This window comes from Artemia franciscana, chromosome 3 (genome assembly GCF_032884065.1).
Source record: "Artemia franciscana chromosome 3, ASM3288406v1, whole genome shotgun sequence".
Classification (NCBI taxonomy): domain Eukaryota; kingdom Metazoa; phylum Arthropoda; class Branchiopoda; order Anostraca; family Artemiidae; genus Artemia; species Artemia franciscana.
In genome coordinates, this window is record NC_088865.1 from 32,864,739 (window position 1) to 32,881,752 (window position 17,014).

Below are 17,014 nucleotides of genomic sequence, written 5' to 3' on the forward strand. Positions count from 1 at the left end.
CATTTATTTGGGGCTACTATCAGAGAATGGTAGCGGAAGTTAAAATGAATCATAACACATTATGTGCATACTGATTGTCTAAACGGTGTATAGTAATATCTCAGAAATGGCTTAGGGCATTAAGTTGAAAATCTCAGGATATGTTGAACAGTGGTTACCCCTTCAAGGGCTGCTCAAGGGGATTTTAAACCAAATGAAAAGTCATTTTCAAAACCCAGTAAAAAGATTGTATACACATATTGGTTATTAAAAAGGTGTATCTGAAATGTCTTAAGAACGGCTGATGGCATTGAATCGAAACTACAGAGAATGGCAAGGGGGTATTGAAAGAAATCAAAAGCCATTTGTTAGAACTATTAAATTAAAATTATATAGTTTAGTTCTTATGCTAGAGACATGAAAAACTGGAGAAATATTAATTATATTAACCCAAACCAAAACCTTGGCAATCAACAAGGAACATAAATTAACTTAAAATGACCTTTCCAAAAAAGAAGTTTTCAAAGAAAAGTAAGAAGTTTTATTATTTTTTTCCATAGGTACTTATCTGGGAATGAGATAAATAATAAAGATCTCCGTCCCCTAGAATACAGGTTATAGTTAACTAAATGCCTAGAAATAAAAAACGAACAGAAATTAATTTAAAAAAGCTTTCCAAAAAGAGGATTTTCAAAAAAATAAAGGCCACATTAAACGTAAGATCAGTAGAAACAAATAACTATAATAATTCGAAAAAAAACTCAACATGACCAGAAATTGCTATTAAAGAATAAATGAAACCCAAGACAAATAAAATTTTAATGAGCAATCATACCAAACAAACATACAACAGGTACTAATATAAATGAATAAATAAATCTTAAAACGAGAAAAACTTAAATAGGACATGAAATCAAGCTTAAAAACGAACAAAAACTATTACAAACAAGAATTTGGCTACTGCCCCGTTCCCTAACAGCAAAAACATAAAGCCTACTGTGTCATTGGTGCTTTGCTTATTACAATGTTTCTTGAACTGTCTGGGAAAAAAACAAATAAAACAAAACTAAAAATTTTAGAGATAAAGGCATTAATTGCTCAAGGCAAAACCTTACCGTAGATTGCTGTAAAATATGGATTCTAGGCTATTATTTTTTATAACACCTATCAGTAACTATTGATAATCCTCTGAGTTCTATTTGCATTTTGCTATAATTTTCCATTGATAATAATAAAAAAAATTACAATAAGGTGCCAGAGAAAAGGGCCAGCCAGCAGCAGGTGTATTAATCTTGCTTATCCTACTTTATCATACTAAAAATTTAGTTCGTAGTTTAGACTTGCTAGACAAATTTTTAAAATCTAACTATTCTATAGACCCATTCCTAAATTTTTATCCACTAAACTCACATAAAAATTGAGAAACTCAAAAATGAAAATCCTAGAATCAAATAGTAGCCACTGTAAAATTCTTATTGAACTGCTCATCTGGGAAAGTGTCTTTACAATTTGTTCTTAAGATTGAACATCGACGCCCTATTTTTAGTAAAACCGATGATCATACTATCAATTGATGCCATTTTTCAAGTATAGGTTGCACTAGATTTTTTCAAGTGATTGTCACTAAGCTGAAAATGTTCAACTTCCTAAATAGTATAAGTTATGTGAGATACGACTACAACTGACAAATCACCACAGCACCAAGCTGCCTAAGGCTAACACAGTTACGCATCCTCTTCTCCATCCCAATCGATTTAAAGCCTCCCTCTTTGCACCATCCTAGGAAGTTACCATTGCCTTCAAATATATCCTTATGAAATATTCCCCTACTAACTGTGGGCGACCTGTTTTCTGTTTAGCCCTAGGCGGTTCTCCAAAAAGTAAAATCTTTGATGATTTATCATCCTTCATCCGTGGAACGTGCCCTAGCCATCTCTACCTTTCTCTTATTATAGCCGTAAAAAGTTGGATTGCAAAACACTTTTCATATGGCCTACTGGTAGAAATATGGTCAATCACCCGGATACCCAGAAGAACCCGTAGGAAATTTCTCTCGAAAATATTTAGCAAATCTTCATCTATTTTTCGGAGTGCCCATGATTCAGAGCCATACTTGACAACTGTCATCACTGTAGCTTCCAATACTCTTATCATGGTTTACAGACTTACCTTCCTATTCTTCCAAACTTTTTAACTGCGAAAATACACCCTGAGCCTTGGCTATTCTAATTTTAACATCATAATGCTCCCATCGTCTTTAGTAATAATAATACCGAGAGAAGTGAAGCTGATCAATCATTTCATTGCCCAGAGTCATCTTTTTATCTTCACTTTTTTCCTAGCATCAGAGGCTTAATCTTCTTAACATATATTATCAAACCTATTCTAGCACCCTGAACTCGCGAAACCTCTGAAAGTTCATTCCTTTTGTTCACACTTTCATCTAGGATGCGTAAATCGTCAGGATAATATAAGTCAAGTAAAGCTTTTGATTCCGTGGTTTCACATTGCCTTTCTTGTGCTTCTTAAGCCAAATCCATAAAAAGGATCCATATAAAGGGCGATAAAACACAGCCCTGCTTAACTCCTAATTAATGTGAAACCAGCTGCTGACCTCATTCCCTACTTTGACGGCAGAAGTGTTATTCTTGTATATACCAGTAATCACTTTAATTTACTTGTCTGGTATACCATACTAGGATAAAACCTTTGCTAAATATCTTCTATCAGCAGAATCGAACACATGCTCATAATATAGGAAACTAAGGACCAAAGATGTTTGATGACTCAAGCACTTCTCAATTATTAACCTAAGAGCGAATATTTGGTCGAATATGTCCTCTACCTTTTCTAAAACTCCATTGTTCTTCTCTTAAGACTTTGTCTACAGTCTAAAAAGTATCATATTACTAAGTAACTTGATACCTACAGAGACCAGACTAGCGCCTCTATAATTACCAAAATCAATCAATTATCTTTCTATTGCAGTGGTTTAATTAAGGTTTATCTAAAATCGCAAATATCGAAAATCAGATTCGTAATCTTCAGTCGCTTATTTATGACCTCAGTTCCGCCATATTTAAGAAAATCATTTACCACAATATCAGCATCTGAAGCCTTTTATTTTTTTTGTCCTTTTAGGATTAAAATAATAATAATAATAAGGCTCTTTTAGGACTTAATCCCTTATAATACTAATATAATAGGTCATTTTAGGATTTTTTAACCATTTTACGAAATAAATGAAATTATTCTTTATGTAAAATAAATTAAGCTGGTTTTTCATGCAAATGTGAACGGGATGAAAAATGAAGGTGCATGGTAATTATAATTAATTACTGTGCGGACGGAAACAGCCCATTTAGGGGTCTATTTTGAAAATTTAAGACATTAGTAACAGTTCCCAAGGCTTTTGAAAGTGAACTAGAATCAAATCAATTCAAATAAACCAAGTAGAAGATATGTACTGACCACGTCCGAATATAATTGATATAAAAAAATAAAACACAGATTTACCATGTTAAGCTTACCAAATAACACTTTTACCAAATATTTCCTTTCTTGGATTTGAAGTAATTTAGCAAAGAGTCTGTCATTTAAAGCGTTATAAATGAGCATCCCCAAAAGTTTTCTTTTACTCCAAGAAATGAAGATCCTTTTAATTCATTCAAACTCTAGTCAAAGGTTGGCAAATATCAAGAGATATTGAATAAGGTACGTTAACAATATTATTTTGATACAAGTAGTAAGGTCTGTATTGCAGAGATTCACGTAAAAGTACAAAATTACCTTTTTTTAAATTAACTTTTAATTTAATTTTTAATTTAATTTTTTAATTTTTTAACCATTTTACGAAATAAATGAAATTATTCTTTATGTAAATTAAATTAAGCTGGTTTTTCATGCAAATGTGAACGGGATGAAAAATGAAGGTGCATGGTAATTATCATTAATTACTGTGCGGACGGAAACCGCCCATTTAGGGGTCTATTTTGAAAATTTAAGACATTAGTAACAGTTCCCACGGCTTTTGAAAGTGAACTAGAATCAAATCAATTCAAATAAACCAAGTAGAAGATATGTACTGACCACGTCCGAGTATAATTGATATAAAAAAATAAAACACAGATTTACCATGTTAAGCTTACCAAATAACACTTTTACCAAATATTTCCTTTCTAGGATTTGAAGTAATTTAGCAAAGAGTCTGTCATTTAAAGCGTTATAAATGAGCATCCCTAAAAGTTTTCTTTTACTCCAAGAAATGAAGATCCTTTTAATTCATTCAAACTCTAGTCAAAGGTTGGCAAATATCAAGAGATATTGAATAAGGTACGTTGACAATATTATTTTGATACAAGTAGTAAGGTCTGTATTGCAGAGATTCACGTAAAAGTACAAAATTACCTTTTATAAGTAAGGAAAACCAAACAAAATCTATGAAAAATAATATTTGTTGCAAATTAATTTCAAGATTTTGAAGTGTATAAATGCATAGAGCTATATCAATTTTTATGGCACTTGGTATTAACCAAGTGACATATAGCAGTCGCCAATTCTGTCGGTCTGTCGGTCTGTCTGTCGGTCTGTCTGTCGGTCTGTCTGTCGGTCTGTCTGTCGGTCCCGGTTTTGCTACTTTAGGCACTTCCAGGTAAGCTAGGACGATGAAATTTGGCAAGCGTATCAGGGACCGGACCAGATTAAATTAGAAATAGTCGTTTTCCCGATTTGACCATCTGGGGGGGAGTGGGGGCCCGGTTAATTCGCAAAAAATAGAAAAAATGAAGTATTTTTAACTTATCAGCGGGTATTTGGATCTTAATGAAATTTGATGTTTGGAATGATATTGTGTCTTAGAGCTCTTATTTTTAATCCCGACCGGATCTGATGACATTGGGGGGAGTTGGAGGGGGAAAACCTAAAGTCCCGGTTTTGCTACTTTAGGCACTTCCAGGTAAGCTAGGACGATGAAATTTGGCAAGCGTATCAGGGACCGGACCAGATTAAATTAGAAATAGTCGTTTTCCCGATTTGACCATCTGGGGGGGGGGGAGAAGGGGCCGGTTAATTCGGAAAAATAGAAAAAATGAAGTATTTTTAACTTATGAGCGGGTGATTGGATCTTAATGAAATTTGATGTTTGGAATGATATTGTGTCTCAGAGCTCTTATTTTAAATCCCGACTGGGTCTGATGACATTGGGGGGAGTTGGAGGGGGGAAACCTAAAATCTTGGAAAACACTTAGAGTAGAGGGATCGGGATGAAACTTGATGGGAAAAATAAGCGCAAGTCCCAGATACATGATTGACATAATCGGAACTTATTTGCTCTCTTTGGGGTAGTTGGGAGGGGGGGAGTAAGTCTTAAAAATTAGAAAAATGAGGTATTTTCAACTTACGAACGGGTGATCGGATCTCAATGAAATTTGATGTTTAGAAGGATATCGTGTCTTAGAGCTCTTATTTTAAATCCCGACCGGATCTGGTGATGGGGGCGGGGAGTTGGGAGGGGGAAACCTAAAACTTGGAAAACACTTAGAGTGGAGGGATCGGGATGAAACATGGTGGGAAAAATAAACACAAGTCCTAGATAGATGATTGACATAAACGGAACGGATCCGCTCTCTTTTGGGTAGTTGGGGGGGGGGGGGTTAATTCTGAAAAATTAGAAAAAATGAGGTATTTTTAACTTACGAATGGGTGATTGGATCTCCATGAAATTTGATTTTTAGAAGGATATCGTGGCTCAAAGCTCTTATTTTAAATCCTGACCGGATCTGGTGACATTGGGGGAAGTTTGGGGTGGGGAGACCTAAAATGATGGGAAACCCTTAGATTGGAAGGATTGGGATGAAACTTGGTTGGAAAAATAAGCAAAAGTCTTGCATACGTAATTTACATAATTGGAACGGATCCGCTCAATTGCGGGGGGGGGGGGGGGTAATTCTGAAAAATAAGAAAAATAACGTATTTTTAACTTACGAAGGAGTGATCGGATCTTCATGAAACTTCATATTTAGAAGGACCTCGTAACTCTGATATCTTATTTTAAATCTCAACCGGATCAAACGTAATTGGGGGGGGGACAGTTGGGGGGACCGGAAATCTTAGAAAATACTTAAAGCGGTGAGATCAGGATGAAACTGGATGGGAAGAATAGAAACCTGTCTAAGATACGTGACTGACATAACTGGACCGGATCTGCTCTCTTTGGTGGAATTGGGAGGGGGGAGGTAATTTTGAAAATTGAGGTATTTGTAACTTACGAAAGGGTGACCAGATCTTAATGAAATTTGATATTTAGAAGGATCTTGTGCTATAAAGTTTAACTTTAGGTTCTGACCTTCTCACAAGTGCCAAATGAGCTCTTGGCTCTTCCGACCTCGTCCAAATGAGCTCTTGGCTCTTCCGACCTCGTACCATATGAGCTCTCGGCTCTTCCGACCTCGTCACAAGTGCCATATGAGCTCTTAGCTCTTGTTTATATTAAAGTATGAGTTTTGCTTGGCTGTATCCTGTCCAACTTTGATTCGTCTCCAGACTAAAATAAAAAAGGAACTAATTATTTTAAAAACACTATAAATTACAAATGCGTGGGACCTGGGACCTATTTTTTAATTCGGGGATGCAAAACCAATTTAAAGGGCTCCAAACCTTACATATTTCATGTCAAAAAAATAAATTCCCATATGGCTGGACAAAAAGAAACAATAGCACAAAATATTTCACATTTTAGAACATTGGGATGCAAAAGAAAAAAAAAAATTTGTGACACAAAATGACAAAATTCCCAACAGAGCATTAATTTTGGTGAAAATATATCTTTCCAACCAAAGTAGTGCTTTTTCTTGGTGTTTTCTTTTGAGAATCCGGGGTTTGCCCAAGTTGTCGTATGTAAAAGATTTTCTTAGAAACATTTTTACATGTAAGAGATTTACATGTTTACATGACCTTTCTGCTCTTGCACTTTCATTTTTGTGAGAGGGTCTTAAATATTTTTTTGCTTTTACTATATCTAATGTTAACTGGCCGCTTTTCAATAGGTTTACAAAGCGTCTTTTGGTCAATTGCACAACTGGTAAAAAAAAAAATCCTACAGTTTTCTCGATTTCAAGATGAACATATTTTGACTAAAACTCACGTATTTATGGATGCTCGGAGGATGCGTTGATAAATCTAAAACTCCGCAACAATGATCATTTTCTTGCACTTTTCAAATCGAAAACATATGGAATGGATCACTGGTAGAAATAACAAAGGCATGAAACACTGAGAGAGTATCAGGGATATAGTGCACCAAGATTTTCATTCCAAAGATAATAAGTAGGGCTTGATTATAGCCTCTTAATAAATCGGTAAGCCTGGTAGTGTTATATTTCCCATTCAAACACTAATAGCCTACCATGAAAGGCTCAGTTTCCCTAATATGCCCAGAAATGAAAATAGACTCAGTTAAGTTTGGTGAATAATCGTTTCGGTAATGAATCCATGTCATAAGATATACTGGGGGGAAGGTGCTACCAAGCTGCTACCTCTACTTTTTCCTTATTACTAGAGCTTAGAAGATTAAAAATGCTAGGCTGTATGACAGGTAAAAGCCTATACCAAGGCTACCTAAGTTTTCACAAAAAATTATCTTAATTTTGGTTTGAATCTCTTTATTGGCTTTAGTTATTGAAAATGCAATTTGTAATGCCTTTTTCAGCAGGCTAGGATATTAAACCATAGCCTATCAGATGGATTAAATTGCATTTATGGTAAATTCTAGTTAATTGACTTCTTGCTATCTTGGAAAGGGTTTAGGTTAGGAAATTGAAACTTTCAGGGATGGGTCTACAGGCTAAAGTATGTCCCGGTAAGGTATTTTAAAGTACCCAGCTCCACTCCTTTTCCCTCTATAGGGCCCTGAAATTTGCCTACATGATAGGTCAATACCTATTGAAATTCTGACAAAACAACATTTTACCTTAATTTTCACCTCTGCCTTTAGTTCTGAAAATGCAATTCCTGTTATTTGAGTAGACTTTTGAGCCATATCAATGTTTTTTTTCAAAATTTAGGAAATGTATTTACATATCTTTAAAACCTTGTAAAATGGAATTGAGCAAAGTTATGAAGCTGAAAACAATTTTGTTGTACTTCAATTAAGCAGAAGATCTATTTTGCAAGGTTTCACTTTTATAACACACATATTTTAAAGGTTGTCAAAGGTCAGGGCCCTCTAGAAGGAGAAGGAGTAGAGGTAGTTCCTTCAAAATACCTTCCCGGGACATACTTAAGTCTGCAGATTCATCCCTGAAAGTTTCATTTTCCTAACCTAAACTCTTTCTGTGATAGCAAGAAGTCAATTAATTAGAATTTTACTGCATTTGCTAGCAATTAAACAAAATCTCATATTTGCCAGTTTATTGATGGTATGGTAGTAAGATGTGTCTTCTTTGGCATCCCTAGATGCTTGTCATGGTTAGTTCAGCACTTCTCTATTCACTGATAACTTGAATAGGCTACATCTATGCTGGTAGATATCATTGTTTTTTCACCAAGGGATTTCTATGTTGTGACAATTCTACAAGTCAAGAACTTGCTTCTGAGCTTGGTGTTTGCTTGTTTCTGGAAAAGCATTTGAGAGTGACCACAAATTTCTTTGAGTTTTCAAGTTGAAAGAGACTAGGAATAGTATCTTCAGCATACAGTGGCTTGTTTACTGTTATCAAACCACCTTTTTTGTGGTGATTAGTTAGGGTTGGTAGATTGAGATTCCAAAGAGAAGATAGATTACCTTAATTTTGCACTTCAGAGCAGTAAGGTCCTGTGGATCTGTGTTGCTCCATGAATGATGATGGCTGACACCTGTTACTGATCTAAATCATGTCAGCAGTATTTCCAGTTTGTGCATTGACCACTCATTATCCAGTGACTTCTTGAAAGTTATAGGTAAAGTTGCTGACACTGTAGACTTGGAGAGAGAATTTTAGTTGTTGACAACTCTTTTGGAGAAAAAGTTTTGATGCATTCATATGGCATTTAGAAAGTTTCTTTGAATGGCTTCCTTTATGGGACTGGTGGGGCTTGTTCAGGTTGAGGAGACTAGATGTGTTGTTGGAGAGTTTGTGGGTAAGCAGCATGTCACCTCATCTGTGGTGGTACACCAGTATAGTTAGTTTGAGTTTTTTTTAGTCTTTCATTGTAGAGTGTAGAGTTCCTATGTCTCAAGTTGATTTAGCTCTTTATTAAGACCCAAGCACCTGTAAATATAACAACATAAGCACATAACAAAAGCAACACTAAGCTGATAAGCAAGCAATCTCAGCAGGATGCTACAACAATATAAGCACATAATAAAGCAACACTAAACTAATAAGCAAGCATGCCCAGCAGGATGCTACATCTTCCTTCTTCTGAGCATGATATTGTCTCTATAAGTTTAACCTGGTGGGTTTGATTATTGTTCTACCCGATCTTGTTTGCGTCACTCCGCCTCTGTCCGGGACTGGTTTTGTTTGTTGCTGGGTTACAGTGCTAGTAGGGACATTGACAATATTTCCATTGTGTTCAGGGGGGGGGGCTGCCAGGCTGGGTGAGGCTGGACGCTCAACCGGGCTGACTTTGGGTACCAACTCGGACGGTTGGGTAAATTCTACATTTTGGTAGTCTTGTTTTGAGTGGATTGCTTCGTCTGAATTCCTATGGGAGAGTCTGACCCTGTTGTGTTGGAGTGTTGATCCATTGTCAGTAGCAATTGTGTAGGATTGCGGCTGCAGGCACACTTCAACAATGGTTCCTCTCTTCCAAGGACTGCTGGGTGTCATTTGGACACTCACTCTTGACCCTACCTGAATTTTGGGTAGGGATTTAGCAGTCCTGTTATAGTACTCCTTCTGTTGCACTCTTGATTTCTCTCTGTGTTTCTGAAAGCTTGCTTTGGACACAATGTTCTTCTCTAGATGCTTCTGCGTGACAGGGAGGACTGATTGCAGCTGTCGGCTCATGAGCAGCTGGGCTGGTGCTGCCATACCGTCTACGGGAGTGTTCCGGTATTCTAGGATACTGATGTATGGGTCCTGTCCACTGATCTATGACTTGTTCAAGATTCTCTTACAGGTGTGCACACATTTCTTGACGATCCCGTTTGCTGTGGGGTGATAAGGGCTAGACGTTTGATGTTCAATGCCCCAGTTTTCTGTGAATAGCCTGAATTTGCTGGAACTGAACTGTGGCCTGTTATCAGAAGTGAGAATTGCTGGTATTCCATGGCGAGCAAAGTGTCCTTTGAGTTTTGTGACCACATGAGAAGTGGTGGTGGAGGTTAGGTTGTCCACCTCAAAATAGCGGCTGTAATAGTCGACTGTTATTGCATACTGCTTCCCATTCCATTCAAACAAATCACATCCCACATGCTGCCATGGTAGTGACGGGATCGGCGTGGGAATCATTGGCTCTTTTTGATTGTTCGACATTGTGTGAGTGCAGGCATCACATCTTTGGATAAACTGTTCAATGTCTTTTCTGATACCTGGCCAGTAAATGATCATTCGGGCTCTTTGCTTGGTTTTTTCAGTGCCCAAATGAGCGGAATGTAGTCCCTTTAAGACGTTGTCTCGTAGACTGGTAGGAATGACAATTCTTGAACCTTTGAAGATCAGGTCATCATGTGTTGAGAGATCTTGGCGAATACTCCAGTATTGGACTATGCTGTTTGGGCATTGTCTCTTGTTGTCAGGCCATCCCTCCAAGATGACCCTCTTCAGTGCTTGGAGTTCGTGATTTGTCAAGGTCTCCTGTTTGATGCGTAAGCAAAGATTTTGCCATTCGCGGATATTTGTGCCCCTAGTCCATGTTTTGAGGCGTCAACTTCGAGCTCAAGGGTTGGGCTGGAGCTGTCAAAGAAAGCCAGGTTGGTTACTATGGACTCTTTGAGCTGGTTGAGACATGTAGTGTGGAGCTCTTTCCATTCGAACTCGTTAGCTTTAATCAGATCCCTTAATGGTTGGTTCTGTGTTGCCAGGTTTGGGATGTACCTTGAGAGAAAGTTTAGCATTCCAAGGAGAGTCTGGAGTTCCTCCTTCGATTTTGGAGTAGGCATATCATTGATGGCTGTCTGGTTTGATGCCAGCATTGCTGATGATGTGGCCGAAGTAGCAGACTGATTGGACTGCAATCTGGCACTTTGATCTATTAAATTTTACCCCCTTCTGTCTGGCTCTTTCGAGCACTTCCGCAAGTCTTCTGTTGTGCTCTTCTCGTGTGGCTCCATAGATAAGTAGGTCATCGACAAGTATTTTAAGACCTTTCAGACCTTGAAATATCTCTTCCATCTTCCGCTGGAACTCATCCTGGGCAGATATCAGCCCAAAGGGACATCTCCTCCAACGGTATCTGCCATAAATTGTATTAAAGGTCGTGAGGTCTGAAGCTGATTTTGAGAGCACAAGCGACCAGTACCCTGAGGTGGCATCAAGCTTTGAGAAATATTTCGCACCACTCAAATCAGAAATGGCATCTTCAAAAGTCGGGATTGGGTAATGAGGGCGCTTGATGGCTTTGTTCAGGTCTACTGGATCAATACAAAGTCTCACACCACCATCCTTCTTTTCAACTAACACCATTGAGTTGACCCATTCCGTAGGCTCTTCCACCTTTTCTATTATCCTCAAGCTTTACAATCTGTTCAGCTCTTGTTTCAATTTCTCACGCATTGCAATAGGCACTTTTCTGGCAGGATATGCTGTCGGCACAGCTCCTTCCTTGAGGTGAATCTCGCACTTGCCTTGTATTTTCCCAATGCCAGAGAACAGCTCTTTGTACTGTTCAAGGAGTGGCTCCAAATCTGGCGTTGATTTGCTGTCATCTAAGGCATCTATATTCAGGACAAGTTTCACCAGGTTCATGTTTTTGCTAGACTTGAATCCAAGGATAGGAACAGAATTTCCTCCAGCTATGAAAAACCTATGTTTCTGTTCAGGAGCTCCATTATAGCTGCATGACAGGAGGCAGGTTCCAGCTGTTGGGATTGTTGAGCCACAGTAACTGGTGAGTTTTTGCTTTGTTGGTTGTATGAGTGGTTTTGGAGCAAGGAGATCAAAGTAGTGTTTTGGTATGATGTTTGCCTGAGCACCGGTATCAATTTTGAAGCTTACAGTAGTCTGATTGTTGATCTTCAGTGGAACAAACGCCTCATCCTTACTCCCATCTTGCTGTACAGCATATAGCAGTATTTCATCTTCTTCAGCAGTTTCTGCTATTCGGCTCTGTTCGTCATTTTCGATAGCATTCACGACTTTGCTGCGGCATACTTTTGCAAAGTGGTTTAATTTTCTGCACTTTGAGCATGTTTTCCCTTTGGCAGGACAGCTGTGTCCAGGGCCATAGATTCCTCCACAGAAGTAGCACTCTGTGCCTTTTGTTCTTGATCTTGCGTCTGCTAGTTTTGGTTGTCTCCGGTATACTACATCCACTTCCTGTTTGATTGGGGGATGGTGGGAATTGTTGTCAAATGATTTCAGCTGTGCTTGGGTTGTCTCATAGATCCTACAAACTTCTACTGCTCTTTCAAGTGTTAGGCTGTTGCCGTCAGCTAGAAGTTTCTCTCGTATTCTTGGATTTCTGATTCCACAGACGATTTTGTCTCTGGTCATCTCTTTTGGATCATGGTATTCACATGGCTTGACTAGCAACTTCAGCTCTGTGATGTATTTCTCAAGTGTCTCTCCATCACGCTGGTCACGTTTCTGGAAGATATATCTGGCAAATACTTTGTTCTTCTTTGGAGCAGCATACTCACGAAATTTCAGAAGGTAAGGCTCGATTTTATTTGAATCGTCTGCTTCAATGTCAAAAGTTTTAAAGATGTCTCTTCCTTTTTCGCCAATCCATATAAGTAGATAGGCACACTGAATCTTCTCCAATTTACCAGAGAGAGGGCCTAGAAACATAAGTCTTGCATGTTCTTCAAACTTTGACCATTCTTCATCAAGATTTTCAGATTCCCAGTTGATTGCTGGAGGGGCAACTCCATCCATCTTTGCTGTTCAAGATCCCACTTCTGACACCATGTAGAGTTCCTATGTCTCAAGTTGATTTAGCTCTTTATTAAGACCCAAGCACCTGTAAATATAACAACATAAGCACATAACAAAAGCAACACTAAGCTGATAAGCAAGCAATCTCAGCAGGATGCTACAACAATATAAGCACATAATAAAGCAACACTAAACTAATAAGCAAGCATGCCTAGCAGGATGCTACATAGAGGAGGTCTTTAAGCCCATATTTAACCTTAGTGGTATGTCTCTGCATGTCCTCAAGAAGTTTTGTGTTGCCTTTGCATTGGGGAGTTGCTATAGAGTTTCCAAAGTCAAGGTTGGATCTTATGATGGCTTTATAAAGTCTAAGAAAGACTGGGGGATCTGCTTGTAATAGATCTCTTGAGTAGGCCAAGTCCTGTATTAGATTTGGAAACCAAATTCCTTGTGTGGGAGTGAAACTTGAGCTGATAATCAACAATTACACCCAAGTCCCTTTCTTTGTTGTGGGTTTGAAGATCAATTTGTGTTTGCTTGCCATGATCCCACATTGAGTACATTGTGTTTTCATGCTTTGGTCCGAAGTGCATGATGTAGCATTTGCTGATGTTGAATGAAAGTACTTCTGCCTACTCTTGGATTGACAGAGTGTATTAATTTGAAACTTTCAGGAAATTATGGGGGGTATGGTCAATTGACCAAAAAGACAATGTTTGGATGCTACTACTGCTACTTTAGTGAGTACTATCAAGGCTGAGTATATTGAAGTGAAATGCTGAGCAGAAAGTTGGACTAAATAGAGACATACTGTGAACATACATATTGTCAAAAGAGCAATGTCTTTGGAGTAGCTACCCCCTATGAAGCTGAAATTCCAGGATGTTACAAGGGGGGATGTTCAACTGAACAAAAGGCCACATGTGCATACTACTACAACTATTAATACTGCTGCTACTGGTGTTACTACTTTTACTAATACAACACTACTACTATGACACTAGGACTATTAAGGGTAAGGGCATGAATGTTAAGGGGAAATTTTATCTAAATCAGAATACACTATGTACATATAGATTGTCAAGAGGGCTTATCTCAGGAATGGACTGCAATTTAAGGGATGCTTTAAGGGGGAGATCAATGGACCAAAATGTAATATGTCTATGCTACTACTAATACTTATAGAGCTCATGTTGTCATAATTTTCAGTTCTGATGGCATTTCTCTATTTTCCTCTTCTACAACTGTTTCGAGTGATATCCCCCAGGGCTTTGTTCTTGGAACAATACTCTTCAAATTCTATATAACGGATGAACCAGTATCATCCAACAGGGTCTATTAGGGGCAAACCGCTCCTTTTTGCCCTCAAACATGCTAGGCCAATGATATATTTAGTTAAACCCATTGGTGAAACCCAATTGTCTTGTATATATGTAAATAGTGATGACCCACTCATGAACTGTGACATGAATATTGAGTCAATGTTGCCTGGTGACATCTGCAGGTTCTTCAACCTTAGTTGCTAAAAGATGTGATTTAAGGTAATAAACAAAAAAATATTCTATCAAACCTCCTCACTCTTTGTGTAAAGAGGATTTTAATTTAGTGTGTAAAGCTGGTGCAGCTTCAGGTTTACAATGTCCTTCACTAGGTTGCAGCTACTGCTGCACCCATGATTGATTCAGGCTAATCTTGACAGTCTTGGTAGTTTGGCTGATACATGGCTCAATGCCTTCAATGTTGGTAAGGTCATGTATTTTATTTTGGCAAACATGATGAGCACCAACAGTGTTCCCTCCAAGGTGATCATCTGTGTTTTGTCTGAAGAAGGAAATCTTGGAGTCATTATTGATGACAGATTGAATTTTACCACCTATACCCTGACTGTACCTTCATCTGCCTTTTAATCTCTTGGTATTGTCGAAAGGAGAATCTCAAGCTGGTGACCTAGAATGTTCATGAAACTGTGTGTACCATGATCATGCTTAAAAGGTTGCTCAGGAAACATATCTGTTATGTATATTAGCTATGCCAAGAAAAATTTAAACTGACATATTTGACTATTCATTTTGAAATCGAAATTCCATGGGTTCGAGTAGGATTATATACCATTCTAGGATTTCTTTTTTTCATATCTAAGACATAATTAAGTTCTTTTAAAACAATACTTATAAATCAGGAATTAGCAACAGTAGTTTCTCTTTGGTTCTTAACTAGACATTGTTTAGGTTATAAAAGTTTTTACTTGATTGCATTGTGATATTTCTGTTTATTGGAGTTCCTTCTGTTTACCCAGTAATCCCTCTCCCCTTTCCTGGAAATAACCCCTAGGCTGTATACACAATCTTCCAGATTTTGTTGGTTTACATTATTTCTTGTAGACCTTCTTATTTCCCATTAACAGTTTGTTTATTGTGCCAAATAATGCCAATAAAAAAAAAAAATACATGAAATTAAGCAAACTTTTGTCTGCAGTTTAGAGTTATATCAAGGGAGAAGGGGGTGCTAGGGTGCTGAGATGCAGTTAAATTGGAAGCAATTCTGATAGGCTAAAAGTGATTTCACATTGTCATTAGTAAATGTTGTAACTTGATTTCAGGTGAAACAAAAAACAAGCTTCAAACAAAAGTTAACAGGATCTAGGGAAGGGTTTAAGAGAGCCTTTAAATATGCAAATATAGCCAGACCATCAAAGGGGAAAGAGTTAAAATGCAAAAAGCAATTTCAAGCTTTTTCGGATAATCATGTTCAGTATTTTTTTTTGACACAAAGGTATTACCCTTGGGGAATTTAGTACTCAGATATTTTTTGTCGTATGTTTTTATGGCACTTGGTATCTACCAAGTGACATATAGTGATTGCAAATTCTGTTGGTCTGTCTGTCCTGGTTTTGCTACTTTAGGCCCTTCCAGGTAAGCTAGGACAATGAAATTTGGCAGGCGTATCAGGAACCAGACAAGATTAAATTAGAAATTGTTGTTTTCCTGATTCGACCATTGGGGGGGGGGATGGTTAAATTGAAAAAACTAGAAAAAATGAGGTATTTTTAACTTACAAACGGGTGACCAGATCTTAATGAAATTTGATGTTTGGAAGGATAACGTGTCTCAGAGCTCTTATTGTAAATCTCGACTGGATCTGGTGACATTGGGGGGGGGGGGAAGGGAACCTAAAATCTTGGAAAACGCTTAGAGTGGAGGGATCAGGATGAAACTTGGTGGTAAAAATAAGCACAAGTCCTAAATTCGTGATTGACATAACCGGAACGGATCCGCTCTCTTTGGGGTAGTTGGAGGGGGGGGGGGTTGATTCTGAAAAATTAGAAAAATAAGGTATTTTTAACTTACAAAGGAGTTATCAGATCTTCATGAAACTTCATATTAGAAGGAACTCGTAATTCAGATCTCTTATTTTAAATCCCAGCTGGATCCAGCGTCATTGGGGGGGGGGCAGTGGCGGGGACCAGAAATCTTAGAAAATACTTAAAGTGGGGAGATCAGGATGCAACTGGGTGGTAAGAATAAAAACAAGTCCAAGGCACATGACTGACATAACCGAACTGGATCTGCTCTCTTTGGTGGAGTTGGGAGGAGGGGGAATAATTTGGAAAAATTAGAAAAATGAGGTTGTAACTTACGAATGGGGGATCAGATCTTAATGAAATTTGATGTTTAGAAGGATCTTATGCTTCAGAGCTCTTATTTTAAATTCCGACCAGATCTTGTGACATCGGGGGGGGGGGAGTTAGAGGGGGAAACCGGAATTCTTAGAAAGCGTCGATATATCGACGCGATATATCGACTCGATATATAGAAGGATCTTATGTCTCAGATGCTCCATTTTCGACTCAAATTGGATCTGGGGATATAGAGGGTGGGAGGGGGGAAACAGAAATCTTGGAAAACGTTTAGAGTGGAGAGATCGTGATGAAACCTGATGGGAAGAATAAGCACAAGTTCTAGAGTGATTGACATAATTGGAACGGATCCGTTCTCTTTGGAGGAGCTGGGGGGTGT

At 38.0% G+C, this 17,014-nt stretch overlaps 2 protein-coding genes across 3 annotated transcripts in view; one reads left to right on the top strand and one right to left on the bottom strand.

Annotated features, from left to right (window-relative positions):
• The first annotated feature begins 7,169 nt into the window (after positions 1-7,169).
• The window catches only part of LOC136025183 (uncharacterized), a 67,999-nt gene continuing 58,154 nt past the window's right edge, over positions 7,170-17,014 (top strand). Inside the window, exon 1 of one of the 2 annotated variants that reach the window (XM_065700968.1) lies at positions 7,170-7,334. The gene's annotated coding sequence lies outside the window, so the exon portion shown is untranslated. The remainder of the gene's footprint in view (positions 7,335-17,014) is intronic. The other variant, XM_065700967.1, reaches the window with a different exon arrangement.
• On the bottom strand, positions 11,637-12,998 carry LOC136025521 (uncharacterized). Its single transcript, XM_065701551.1, has one exon. It carries the CDS (start codon positions 12,996-12,998, stop codon positions 11,637-11,639), a length of 1,362 nt encoding a protein of 453 aa, XP_065557623.1.

Excerpts from the sequence above, each read along its gene's own strand:
- LOC136025521 (XM_065701551.1), bottom strand. The coding sequence starts at position 12,998 with ATGGATGGAGTTGCCCCTCCAGCAATCAACTGGGAATCTGAAAATCTT.